This window comes from Nelumbo lutea, chromosome 2 (assembly GCF_056320005.1).
Source record: "Nelumbo lutea isolate HS-2025 chromosome 2, American lotus-T2T, whole genome shotgun sequence".
NCBI lineage: Eukaryota > Viridiplantae > Streptophyta > Magnoliopsida > Proteales > Nelumbonaceae > Nelumbo > Nelumbo lutea.
The window spans coordinates 42,291,146-42,305,968 of record NC_142685.1 but is presented as its reverse complement, the minus strand read 5'-3'; the positions used below and the strand labels follow the sequence as shown (position 1 = coordinate 42,305,968).

Below are 14,823 nucleotides of genomic sequence, written 5' to 3'. Positions count from 1 at the left end.
CAGGTTTGTTCCCCTTAAGGTAAGAGTGGATGGGTACCAGCAACAACTTCGGAGTCATTCTTCACTATAAGATAATTAAATGCAAGAGATGCAAATAAGATAATATTCTGGAAAAGGTGGAGGATCTTAGCTTTGATAGGCTTACATATAGAAATTATTTTTACAGATACCATAACAACTATTGCATATAACATTCTTAAGGTGATGACTAATTCACTTGGCCTGTACTAACCATGTGCTAAATTAAGAATGCCAAGAGTTTGACACAGGTGACAGGTCAACTGGGGAACTCAAATGATTTCAGAGTCTATATTAAATATATATTTTACATGCTGAAATGCAATAGGGCTGCAAACGGATTGAACCAGATCTGATATAGGCAGATCCAAATATGCCACATATATATTCGAATTCAAATTGGATCTTATCTATCAGATTTGTGTTGGATTCCGAATTGAAATTGGCTGGCAGTTGGATTTTTTTTAAAGCAAGAGAAAGATTGCAATCAGATATTGGATAATATAAATAAATTGAACTAAAATGATCAAAATATCATATAGTACTAATAAAATGAACTGAAAATGACTTTGATATCATATTTTATGAACAAAATTAATTGAAAATTACTTATACGAAACTTGAACCTATGAAAGTTAAGTAAAAATACAACATTCAAATCCACTTCACTAATAGATCCAATATAAATTTTAAGTACATGTTAGCATGTATATTTAAACTGAACCAAATCAGATTATATAGGATCGGATAGGAGTGGATCCATATTCGATCCAACTATAAATGGATCAAATCCGAATCACATTCAATGGGATCACATTTGAATTTGAATAATTGTATTTGAATTGTTAGAGTTAGCCGAATAAGGGTAGATTAGTCAACTCACATTGGTTAAGTTATGAGCTTATGTGGCAGTCTTATTAGAGGTTCTCTGTCCCATACTTAAGTAGGGGCAGTTTAGTCCTTGTACATTTAATTAGAAGCCTAATCACTATTAAGAGGTCGACTGATAGGGTTTAGCTATCAGGTTCGACAGTTCTTTCATCTTCATCTTCTTCTCTTCTTCTTCTTCTCCTTCTCTTTCTTCTTCTCCTTACTGGTTCGGACTACTGTAGCTACAGTAGAAACATGGTATCAGAGCGTGACAACTTCAGTTCGTGCTTCAGTTCTCTCCTTTTCTTCTTTGGGCTGTCAATGGAGAAAAGTGGTTCGTCCCAGCCCTGAAACATCACAGCTCTTCTTTTTTCTGGTGCACAGAACCTCCTTTCCTAAGAAAACAACTTCAGCAGTGAATGGTTGGCTGAAGCTCTCAAACGAAGGTTGGTTATCTCTCCTCTGTGTGCTGTTGGTATTCCTGGGTTGAAAATCTTCAAGAACTTGAGAGGACTGATCAGAACCTAGAGAACTAGGTTGGCTGTTGCCCTGGTTCTTGGAAAAATTCCAAGAACAGGCTGTGTTTACAGTGACCAAATGATGTAAGGGCTGCTACTGTAGGTGGCCGAATGGTGCAAGGTGTAATGCAATGGTACTAGTTGAGTTTTTTGTTGGTCTTGTGGTGCCCTCTTAAAAGCGTTAAAGCAGGTCTGTATTGTGTGTGACAGCTATGGCTGTGTGGTGGTGCTTGTGATGCACAAACACTGTTGAGTAGTTGTAAGAGAGCTTGCATGTGGTTAGTAAGTGCTGAATTAATGTCGGTGTAGATAAGAACAAAGGCGTGTGTATCTATCATTGTGTTTAGGGACTGCTGTAGGTTCTGGAACATCAAACTCTTGACAGCAACACTTAGTTGGTGATTGGGAATTCAGATTAGAGGCAGCATTGAAAGAGTATCATGGCAGCAATGGGAGATGGTTGTAGTGATCAAAAACCTAGTGTGGTGGTTTCCTCTGACTATCTAGGTGTACAGATGGCCTCAATTAAACTGAATGGTGAGAACTATGTTCCATGGGCCAAGTTGGTGGAAGTTTTTCTCAAGGCAAAGAGAAAAGTGAAGCATGTGAAAGAAGATAAACCACCGGCTGACTCTCTAGGGTTTGATGATTGGGAACAGGAGGATGCTCAAATCATGACATGGCTATGGAATAGTATGGAACCCAAAATAAGTGCCAACTTCATGTTCTTAGATACAGCTAAGGACATATGGGAACATGCCAAGAAGCTGTATTCTGGGCAAGATAATACTACAAGGGTATATCAGCTCTATCAGGAGTACTTTGGTCTGCAACAAGGAAATAAAACCCTAGAAGAGTACTATGCCAGTATGAAGAACCTCAGAAATGAACTCAATGTCTATCATCCTCTCACTCCAGATGTTAAGGTTCAGCAACAACAGAGGGAACAACTAGATGTCACAAGGTTCTTAGTGGGGTTGGAATCAGAGTATGAACCAGTTAGGGCCCAAATATTGGGGGGCTCTACCCTTCCTACACCTGAGGAAGTGTTTGCTCGGCTTCGCAAGATTTCTTTGGGACAGACAGAGAATCCCACACAATCTGATAAATCAGCTTTTGTGACAGCCAGAGGAGGTGGGCATGGTACGAAAGGGGGAGGACATGCCTCCCGAGGAGGTCGTGGTGGTTCCATATTTGGCCGTGGTGGTGGTCGTGACTCAAGGGGAGGCCGTGGCAAAGAAAAAGGCAGCTCTACAAGGAAGTGTACCCACTGTGGCAGGGAAGGACATTCCATAAATTTCTGTCATGATCTTCATGGCCGCCCTCCCTCTAAATGGGCCAATCATGCTGTTGCTGGTGGGGTTGATGTCAGTGATAATCAACAGGCAGACCTAACTCCTTCCACATCTACATCTGTTTCCGGAAGGGAGATGGTGAGTGTACCGTGTGATGAGTATGAGTGGTTCCTTCAGTCCACTTCACAACACACTACCGCTACTCTTGCCCACTCAGGTATAACTTGTCTGTCATCTAAAACCTCTCCTTGGATTATTGACTCTGGAGCCTCTGATCACATGACCGGGACTCCAGGTGTGTTCTCTTCTCTCTTTGAAACTTCCACATCTCAAACTGTTACCCTTGCCAATGGTTCCTCCTCTCCCATCTGTGGTGTTGGCAATGTTGACATGGCTTCTCTTTCTTTATCATCTGTTCTATATGTCCCTAATTTTCCATTCAATCTTATGTCTGTTAGTAAATTAACCAAGACTCTTAACTTCTCTGTTATTTTTTTCCCTTCCTCTTGTGTTTTTCAGGATCTCAGGACGGGGAAGAAGATTGGTGGGGGGCATGAAGCTGGTGGATTGTATTACCTTGACGGTGGTGGATCGTCAGTTGCACTTCAGACTTCACTCACTCCTCTACAGTGGCATTGTCGACCGGGACATCCTTCTCTCAAGGCACTCAAGATACTAGTTCCGTCTTTGAGTCATTTGTCAATGTTACAGTGTGAGTCGTGTCAGTTTGGGAAACATCGTCGTGTTTCCTTCAGTCCTAGAGTTGAAAGTCGTAAGTTGAGTCCTTTTGCTTTGGTTCATTCAGATGTTTGGGGCCCGATCAAAAAATAGTCTTATAATGGTTACAAGTATTTTGTCACTTTTATTGATGATTGTTCAAGAATGACATGGATTTATTTATTGAAAGAAATGAGTGAATTATTTTCCATTTTTCAAAAATTCCATGCTGAAATACGTACACAATTTGGTGTTACAATCAAAATTCTTCGTTCAGATAATGGTCGTGAATATTTTCTAACCTCCTTTCAACAGTATTTAGAACAGCATGGCATCATTCATCAAACTTCTTGTGCATCCACTCCTCAACAAAATGGGGTGGCTGAACGGAAGAACCGTCATCTCCTTGAAACAGCTCGGTCTATTCTTCATCATATGAGTGTTCCTAAACGGTTTTGGAGTGATGTTGTACTTACTGCGTGTTTCCTCATTAATCGGATGCCCTCCTTTATTCTTCATAGTCGGTCTCCCTTCTCTATCTTGTTCCCCACCTTGTCTCCCTTTCCATTAACACCCCGTATCTTTGGTTGTGTGCTTTGTTCACAATCTAAGTCCTGGAATAGACAAGTTGGATGCACGCTCCATTAAATGTGTCTTTCTTGGCTACTCTCGGACTCAAAAAGGGTACAAGTGTTACAATCCCATTACTCGGAAGTGCTATGTCTGTCCTGATGTCACTTTTTTTTAGTTTGTTCCCTTCTTCTTAGGAACTGAAGCATCTTCGTCTCCAACTTTACTTCTTCCTCTCCCGGTCAGTGATCCCATTCCGAGTGTTCCTGTTGGAGTTGACTCGTCACCTCATCCAGTGTAGATCCCTACTGAACAACCACCAATTCGGCAAGTGTATACACGTCGAACAACACCGGCCCCTCCTCCAGCTTCTACCTTGTCCGCGGATCCTGTCGTTGCTCCTATTGCTGAATCCTCAGGACTTGACCTACCCATTGCCTTACAGAAAGGTAAACGTAGTTCTACTCTCCATTCCATTTCCAATTTTGTTTTAGTATCTCGCCTTTCCGCCTCACACCGCCAATTTGTTTCATTATTGTCATCTATTTCCATACCTAACAACGTCCAAGAGGCTCTTAGTTCACCTGGGTGGAGGCAGGCAATGGAGGAGGAACTCTCTGCTCTTCAGCATACTCACACGTGGGAGTTCACTACTCTTCCTCTTGGTAAGCATGTTGTGGGTTGTAAATGATTGTATACTGTTAAATACTTGCCAGATGGTAGTGTGGAGCGTCTGAAAGCCAGTCTTGTTGCTAAAGGGTATTCACAGTGTTTGCTGAAATAGGGTTGTCGAATGAGAGTAGAAGAGGAAGAAGAAGAGGAACAGAAATGAAATGGGCGGCAGTAATCTCTTCGGCCAGCCCTAATCTATTATATATAAAGGCATTACATAATGTTACATGAATGGACAAGACTGCCCCTGATTAGTGATGGGACACCTAGTCAAAATAAACATTAAGTAAGATTAGGCCCAGTAACAAGGCCCACTAACTAATGACTTAAGACCCAACAAAAGGTAAACATACAAACTAAGACAGCCGAACCAACACTCCCCCTCAAGCTAAGCATGGATGTCAATCATGTTTAGCTTGCCAAGTAAGTCCACGAATTTCACTGTAGCTAGCCCTTTAGTCAGAACATCTGCAATCTGCATCTCGGAGGGAGTATAAGGAATGCAGAGTTCTCCTGAGACAATTCTTTCTCTAACAAAGTGACGGTCTATCTCAATATGTTTTGTTCTATCATGTTGCACTGGGTTATTTGCAATGTTGATGGCTGCCTTGTTGTCACAGTACAACCTGAGAGGGCACTCAATCTTTATTCCAAGTTCGCCAAGCAGGATCTTCAGCCTTCAGCAACACCATGAGCCATAGCTCGGTACTCAGCCTCTGCACTAGATCTTGCAACCACATTCTGTTTTTTACTCCTCCGTGTAACTAAATTTCCTCCAACAAAGGTACAGTACCCAGAGGTAGACTTCCTGTCCCCAACAGAGCCAACCCAATTTGCATCAGTATATCCTTCAACTTCAATTTTACTGTTTTTTCTGAACAGAATCCCTTTCCCTAGGCAAGACTTCAAATATCTGAGGATCCTTTCCATAGCTTTCATGTGAGGGATCTTAGGAGTGTGCATGAACTGACTGACAACATGTACAAGGATGTATCGGCTGGCCTACACCCCATCATGTCTATCTCTTGAAGAAGATCAAGGATGTATTTCCACTGACATATATAGATGCCCTCTTTGGATCTTGCAACTTCAATCCCAAGAAAGTATCTCAGTTGGCCCAGATCTTTGATCTCAAATTCAGCAACCAAAAACTCCTTTAGTCTTTTAATCTCTTCCTGATCATTCCTTGTAATTACCATATCATCCACATAGACAATAAGTGTCGTAAGTTTGCCATTTCTCTTCCTTATGAATAGGGTGTGATCTGCTCCACTTTGAGTGTAACCCCCTTTCTTCATGACTCCACATAGCTTCTCAAACCAAGCTCGAGGGGACTGCTTAAGGCCGTAAAGGGCCTTTCTCAGTCTACATACCTTCTTGCCAAAGACATAACCTGGTGGAGGATCCATGAACACCTCTTCATGCAAGTCGCCATTCAAGAAAGCATTCTTCACGTCCAACTGATGTAGCTCCCATGAAAAATTTGCAGCTAAAGATAATAGAACTCGGATTGTGTTGAGTTTTGCCACCGGAGCAAAAGTTTCTTTGTAGTCAATCCCTTCTTTTTGAGTAAACCCTTTTGCTACCAGTCTAGCCTTGTACCTCTCAATGGACCCATCCTCCCTGTGCTTCACAGTGAACACCTACTTGCATCCAACAGTTCCTTTCCCTTCTGGTAGATCCACTAATTCCCAAGTCCTTGCTTTCATTAAGGCTTTCATTTCTTCATCCATAGCCTCTTTCCATTTTGGGTCAGATACTACCTCAGTATACCTGGTAGGAACATGCACAGAAGATAGAGCAGACACAAAAGAACAATAACGAGGAGACAACTGTGAGTAAGACACAAAATCAGCAATGGGGTATTTGATAGTACAAGAACGAGTAGACTTACGAAGGGCAATAGGAAGATCTAAGTCAGAGGAACTGATAGGATTACCTTGAGTTTCTGAGACAGGTTGATCCGAGTCCAATTGGTCACTGTCATGAGTTAGAGGACCCTTCTTCCTTCTGTTGTAGGTGATTCTGATATCTCTTTGCAGCTTGCCGGAGTCTTCAGTAATATTTGCAACATCACTAGTAGTAGCTGGTACAATGGGTGCCTCACTAGATTCACCCGGGATACCACAACTAGGTGGATCAGGAGGAGAAGATGAAAGACCTGAGGTCGAGAGAGGTACAAAGAATGGGGAAATAGAAGAATCCTCTTCCATCCCACTAGTCTCCCCCTGAAGAGGATTCTGTGAAGATTGAAAATAGGATTGAGACTCAAAAAATACCACATCCTTTGTGACATATTTTTTCTTGTTGACTGGATCATAACACTTGTATCCCTTTTGAGTAGGGGTGTACCCCAAAAAGATTCTCTTTGTAGCCCTAGGATCCAATTTGGTCTTCTTCGGATCCCTGACATGTATAAAGCATACACAACCAAAGACTCTCGGTGGAAGAGAAAAGTCAGGAAGATGGGGGCAAAGAACAGAGAAAGGAGTTTTCATCCCCAATACCTTGGATGGCATTTGATTTATCAGATATGATGCAGTAAGGATTGCTTGAGACCAATAGCTTTAAGGAACTTTGTGCTGAAATAGTAAGGCTCGAGCAGTCTCCAATAGGTGCCTGTTCTTGCGCTCAGCAACCCCATTCTGTTGGGGGGTACTAGCACAAGATGACTGATGAATCATTCTAGCATCCTCCATAAACAGATTCAAGGACCTTTCAAAATATTCTGCAGCATTATCTGACCTGAATTGTTTGACCTTCGTACCAAATTGTGTTTCAATCATTTTGCAAAATGTCATGGTTACCCGCGGCACTTCCTCTCGTGCCTTTAATAAGTATATCCATGTGCATCGAGAATAGCGATCAATAAAGTTGATAAAATATCGAAAGCCATCAACAGAAATAATGGGAGAAGGACCCCAAACATCAGAGTGGACTAAGTCAAAAGAAGCTCGAATTTCATTACTTGAAGTTGAATAAACAGTTCTACATTGCTTTGATAGTTGACAGACTTCACAAACTAATCTTGACTTGAAACACTTTTGAATAGTTCTGGAAACAACACTTCTAATGGTGAAAAAGGTAAATGACCTAGCCTAGCATGCCATAGATGTAACCTAGCTATTGACTCCACATTGGACTGACTACACGTAACAGATGTTTGCAAGGCCGAACTGATGTCTGCATTAAGGTAGTAGAGACCTCCACACTCATGACCGCTCCCAATCGTTCTCTTCGTCAAACTGTCCTGAAAGACACAGTGAGTAGGAAAAAAGGTTATGCTACAATTCAAATTTTTGGTAAGCTTGGAAACAGATAAGAGATTTGAAGAAAGATTGGGAACATGCAAGACAGATTTTAGTGAGAGGTCCTTGCTTAGGTCAACCACTCCCTTCCCAGAGATGGTAGAGAGAGAACCATCAGCAGCCCTCATTTTATCTTGGCCAGACATTAAATGATAGGAAGAAAATAGAGAAGACATGTGTGTCATGTGGTCAGTTGCACCAGAACCAATAATCCAAGAGGCAGGATCAATAGAACTAGTAGCACTAAAGGCAGAGACAATACCTGATCTGGCAAGGGAGGAGGATGGAAGAGAATTGGTCCTTAGATGGGCTAGGGCCCGGCTAAGTACCTCTACCTCATCAGTAGTAAAACCCAAGGACTCGGTTCGAGGGGAATTAGAAGTTTGTCCCATGGAAGAGGAAGTAACTGTAGATGTGTGTTTTGAACCATCATCACTTTGACCCATAGCCAAATTCACACTTGCAGATTGACCCTTCTGATGCTTCTTATCTTTCCTCAATGCAGCTGGCTTCAGATGCAGATAGAGAACCCAACAGGTCTCTTTCACATGCCTTTCCCCTCCACAGTGGGTGCTCTTCAGATGTCTCTTGTCAGAGTACCTATTTCCCCTTTGATTTGTAGAGATTAGGGCCGAATGATCCACAGGCTGTTCAGCTAGTTTTGTTTGAGTATCAACCTGCATCTCTTTTCTTCTCACCTCTTCATTCCTTACAAGGTAGTAGACATGATGTAAGTTTGGCATTTCATCCCTTCCCAGAATTTGGGATCTTATGCTCTCATATATAGGATCTAGGCCAGCAAGAAACTTAAATGCTCTACCCTCTTCAATTTGTTTGTCATGCTTTTCTTTGTCTCCAGCACTCTCCCAGTCAATGATAAGGTGGTGATCTAACTCTTCCCATAGTCCTTCTAGTGTAGCAAAATATGTTGCAACACTCATATCTCCTTGCCTCAAGGCAGCAATATCTTGATTCAATCTGTAAACTCTGGCATTATTCTTCTTCTGCCCATAGGTTTTAGAAACCTTTTTCCCAAATCTTGGCAGCCGTGGAAAAATGTTGAGCAGTCCTGGCTACTCTTGGAGTCATTGAGGCAAGTAGCCAGGACATAACTGTAGCATTCTCTTTGTGCCAAGTTCCATATTCAGCACTTCCCACTTCTAGTTCCTTCTTCTACCCGTCTAAGTAACCAGTGAGTTCACGGGATGTGATGAAAAGCATGGCTGAGACAGACCATTCCCTAAAGTTGTACTCATCCAACAACACACTTGTGATCTGTAGGCTATGCAGATTTGGATTCTCCAGATTAGGAGACCTCCCATAAGCCCTAACATCTCTAGAAGACACTTCCCCGGATATCGAAGACATCTTCACTTGTAAGTGTCAAGACTATAACTCCAATGTATAGAGAACTGTTTCACACTTACGGAACTTGCTGCACTGTAAACTCAGCCCTGAGAACCAGACACAGAGCTGAAACATTGCACACTGTGCCCAAATTACTGTTGTCACCGAGTACTACACTGCAACTTGCTGTGTTGGCTTCTACTGTGTGCTAAACACTGCTGTCGCAGGTTATAACTTCACCCACGAACAGTTCTAGGACTGTTGAAATCAGTCCTTCCGCCTAGATCTGTTCTACACAGATCTATCTTAGCCGAATGGCTACAGTCTGTTGTACTGTGTCTATTAGGGCATCAGCCTCTGGGTCTAACTCCCCTTGGGCCCTACAACCAAGGGAAACCCTAGATGTAGGTCTAGCTGTATTCTACGACCAACCCTAGGGTTTCTTTGCAGCAACCAACAAGAAGAATGGGAGAGTTACCTGCGAGTAGAAGTAGATGCGGCTGTTGTAACCAGTCGTAAGATCAGTGCTCTGATACCATGTTTGCTGAAATAGGGTTGTCGAATGAGAGTAGAAGAGGAAGAAGAAGAGGAGCAGAAATGAAATGGGCGGCAGTAATCTCTTCGGCCAGCCCTAATCTATTATATATAAAGGCATTACATAATGTTACATGAATGGACAAGACTGCAATTGATTAGTGATGGGACACCTAGTCGAAATAAACATTAAGTAAGATTAGGCCCAGTAACAAGGCCCGCTAACTAATGACTTAAGACCCAACAAAAGGTAAACATACAAACTAAGACAGCCGAACCAACACAGTTGTATGGAGTGGACTATATGGAGACCTTCTCTCCAGTGGCTAAGATTAGCTATGTCCGTGTGTTAACTTCCCTAGCAGTTATGTATGATTGGCCCTTATTTCAACTTGACATAAAAAATGTCTTCCTTCATGGTGACCTTATAGAGGAGGTATATATGGAGCAACCACCTGGGTTTGTTGCTCAGGGGGAGGCTGGTAAGGTGTGCAGACTGAAAAAGGCAATTTATGGGTTGAAACAATCGCCTCGTGCCTGGTTCGGGAAGTTTAGTGAAGTGGTGAAGAATTTTGGAATGAAACAATGCCAGGTTGATCACTCAGTGTTCAGCTATGACTCAGAAGCTGGAAAGATTTTATTAGTGGTCTATGTGGATGATATTGTCATAACTGGCAGTGACAAATTAGGGATCGACAAACTCAAGGTCTTTCTGCAAAATCATTTTCAAACAAAAGACCTTGGGACATTGAAGTATTTCTTGGGTACAGAAGTTGCTAGATCAAGACAAGGTGTAAACCTGTGCCAAAGAAAATATGTTCTCGATCTATTGGATGAAACAGGACTGTTAGGTGCAAAACCGGTTGAGACTCCTATGGAACCAAATATTAAGTTGAGCAGTGATACAGGGGAAATATTTGAGATCCTGGAAGGTATAGATGACTAGTGGGGAAGCTGAACTATTTGACTATCCTGAGACCAGACATCTCCTTTGCAGTCAGTGTGGTGAGCCAATTTATGCAGAACCCTCGTATATCTCACTGGGATGCAGTTCTTAGAATTATAAGATATTTGAAGGGAGCTCCGAGCCATGGGCTATTGTATAAACCAGGAGGAAAACTTGAAATAGTTGGGTACATGGATGCAGATTGGGCGGGCTCTGTGTCTGATAGAAGATCTACTACAGGTTACTGCACATTTCTTGGAGAAAATCTTGTGACGTGGAAGAGTAAAAGGCAGACGGTTGTGGCTAGAAACAGTGCTAAAGCCGAGTACAGAGCCATGGCACACACTACATGTGAATTAGTGTGGCTGAAGAATCTCCTACAAGAAATCGGGTTCCACATGGATAAACCTATGAAGTTGTACTGTGACAATCAAGTTGCGCTCCATATCTCATCCAACCCTGTTTTTCATGAGAGAACAAAGCACATAGAGGTTGATTGCCACTTTTTGAGGGAGAAGGTTCTTACTAGAGAGATAAGCACAGGACATGTAAGCTCAGGTGATCAGTGGGCAGATTTGTTTACAAATGCCTTAAGCTCAGAGAGAGTGAACTATATATGTAACAAGTTGGGATTATATGACATATATTCTCCAGCTTGAGGGGGAGTGTTAGAGTTAGCCGAATAAGGGTAGATTAGTCAACTCACCTTGATTAAGTTATGAGCTTATGTGGCAGTCTTATTAGAGATTCTCTGTCTCATACTTAAGTAGGGGCAGTTTAGTCCTTGTACATTTAATTAGAAGCCTAGTCACTATTAAGAGGTCGACTGATAGGGTTTAGCTATCAGGTTCGATAGTTCTTTCATCTTCTTCTTCTTCTCTTCTTCTTCTTCTTCTCCTTCTCTTTCTTCTTCTCCTTACTGGTTCGTACTACTGTAACTACAGTAGAAACATGAATAATCACACTTCTTGGACCTTAAAAAAAAAAAAAAAAAAAATTGATGCAAAACTATCTGTCATAGATTGGATTGATATTTTACAGTGAAATATAATGACAAACCTTGTGCCTGCACATCAATATTGCAAACAAGACACCTGAATCAGCAACATCTTGCAATATGGCACCTGCAGCTTGCCTTGTTGGGTAAGCAAGAGGGAGGCAAGTGTATGCATGAAGCAATGTAGCAGGGTTCCTGGAAAACAAAGTGAAATGGAGCAAAAGTATAGTCAGTACTATTCAATTGTTGAGCATCAAGCTTACAAACTTTCACTGTCAACTCAACTGGGATCTGGATGCACAATATCTTCCAAATAAATACTGAATCAACAAAGTTTATGGCTCTAGAATTGGAAGTAAAGAACAGACATAATGATGGCTACAGAAAGTATAATGATTTTAACTAACAGACAACTTTTTTTTATAGATAAACTAATAGATGACTTTGTCACTTGTGTAAAGCAAACTTTGTATATGTTTCCCTACCTTTTCCTTCAAACCAAACACAGCCTAAGGGAATAGGGATAGCCTAATTAATTCCAATTCTTCAAGGAAACTGATTATTCCTTAAGAGGGTCCAGGAATACTTCATCCAGGGTGTGAAGTAAATTAAGCATATTAGGCATGTCAGAATCCCTTAGGCCCCTTCTAAAACCCAAATCCCAACTGAAGCCATTATTAGAGTTCAAAAGAGCCAAGAAGTTGGAGATAGGAAGATTATGCTTAGAAAACAAAGCAAATAGCGAGGGGAATTTCCAACCCAAACATGTTCCCAAAATTTTATACGATCTCCAGATCAAAGGCCATATGTGAAATAAGGGAGGAAAGAAGGTAACACTGCATTGATAGCTGCCCAAGGAGATGCTCGAGTTTCCCTAGCCGACACTCCAGCATCCCACCCATTGTCCAAGAGCCCGTCAAATGCTGATAATCACTTTTCACCACAATTTGTCCCTCTCTAGAGGCATCCTCCACAGCCACTTAACCAACAAAGTTAAATTCCTTCTCAGTGCATTCCCTAGCCCTAAGCCCCCTAAGGCTTTTCTTTTAACTACTTTCCATTTGACCCTATGGTCTCTTTTTTCTTCCCCCGACTCCCATAAAAAATCTCTCATCAATTTTTCTAGCCTTTGACCAACACCTTCTGGGAGCTTGAAGACTGACATGAAGTAAACTGGAAGGTTTGCTAAGGTCGACTTAATCAGTGAAATCCTTCCCCCTAGTGATAAGTACCCCTTTTTTCCAATAAGCAAGTTTCTTAGTAAACCTTTCCACAATGGGGTTCCAGAAGCTTGACTCCTTTGGGTTGGCTCCAAGGGGTAAACCCAATTTCTTTGTTTAATCAGTACTGGAAACAAAAATCCAACATTGTGCCTAGATGCATCTAGGTAACTTAGCTCAATAATAAATATTCAGTGAAGGAGAAAAGAACAAACCAACTGAAGGCATGAATCAGGGACGAGAAGACAACATCTGTCCCTCCAAGCAAAGGTGTCATATCATACTTTGGGTTCTTCTCAAAGCATCTGTTTACTGACTTTGTTAAAATAAGTATCATCTGCACCCATAACATTATAACCAAAATCAGCAAGTAAAAATGATAAACTGTTCCCCATATGGTTTTAAATTTCAAAGACATTTCACAATGATCATAAATTAAATAATACTCATAAATTTAAAAAATAACACTTTCAATAAGGATTTAATATTTTAGTACAGAAGTCATTATCTTTTGGTATGCTTTGTCATTTAATCCAAAAACAATATCCTTTTCCTTTTCTTTGATAAAATAACCACAACCTCAGTTTGTTTGTGTAAAACTACCAACAGAAATGACTGTAACATTGATCTCTTTGAAACATGGCACTTAGTTGGGGAGTATCCATTCCAAAACATCAAAAAGTATTTTTATCACTTGGATAGGCAGACTCTAAAAAAGAAGTTATTACAGGTGGGCATATATAGAAATGATAACTACAAACAAAAGAAAACATGAGAAGAACCTGTGCTACCTGACCATAAATAAGCTCTAGCTGCCCCCTTAATGCCTCGTATGATTCTTCAGTACAACTTATGCAAACAAGATAAATTGGTCCCTTCACAAGAAAAACCACCTGAGAATAATAAAACAGTCGACTGTCAAGTTACCATGAAAAAGATTGCCAATGATGTAGGCATCGCATGTTCTACAAAACATGAAAACAAATTATTCCACACTCAACTCTTCCCTTCAGTAGTAGCTTTTTTATTTTAAACAAATTAATCCCAATTCTTTCCCTTGCCATGTCAAGCAAATTCTCATCTCTGGAGGTGACAAGAGAAGCAATAAGTTGAACTACTAGGACCAAATCAAGTTAGGTGATGACAAACCCAAGGAGATGTTCCTAAACATGACATATCAGGATTTTTGGCCAAAAAAACTGCTCAACTCATAACCATGTCATTTGTTTAACATTAACATCCATGGCCTTGTCCACATATACAAAATAACCAATATTCAAGATTATGCTTTTCATTACTCATCTGCTACCAGAATGCTTACAGAACACGGTTGTCTTAGGAGCTTTTTCCAAATCAGCAGCAACATCAAGTGTCCATCATCCTCGGAAACATACTTAGAAAATTTCAAGGATGTATATAGGCTAGTTATTTGAACACATGAGCAGCTACAGGAAGTGTACATCATTCTGTGATATACTCATAGGAATGACTATATATACATAAAGGTCTATAAGCATGCAAATAAAATCATATAGTCATATTTATTTGCCAAGCACATTACATAAATGTGATGACATAGGAATATCTGAAAGATTATTGGGGTTATTATAGCCATGTACTCACTTCTATGGAGCAATAGGGCATGGGAACACCATCAGAGCTTAAGTTTTAGACTTGCTGCATGGAATAAGGCTTGGAAAAGCAGTTAACCACACAAATTTGGTGAAAGGTGACTCCAAGATTGCCATGTGGAAGCAGAATGGTAGTTTAGATATGTTGCACAGGAATTGAGAAGCCTAGCAAGGGGATTG

General features: G+C 41.0%; 1 protein-coding gene across 4 annotated transcripts in view; it reads right to left on the bottom strand.

Moving 5' to 3' along the window:
* The window catches only part of LOC148870153 (SAND family protein), a 67,547-nt gene that overhangs the window by 31,457 nt on the left and 21,267 nt on the right, over positions 1–14,823 (bottom strand). For 2 of the 4 annotated variants that reach the window (XM_088972390.1, XM_088972388.1), the window contains 3 exons: positions 13,804–13,905; positions 13,228–13,349; positions 11,855–11,987 (listed from right to left, as the gene is read on the bottom strand). In XM_088972390.1, the coding sequence (XP_088828516.1) occupies positions 11,855–11,987; positions 13,228–13,349; positions 13,804–13,905 (357 nt within the window). Of the gene's footprint in view, positions 1–11,854; positions 11,988–13,227; positions 13,350–13,794; positions 13,906–14,823 lie in introns of all 4 variants that reach the window. The other 2 variants (XM_088972387.1, XM_088972389.1) reach the window with 1 other exon arrangement.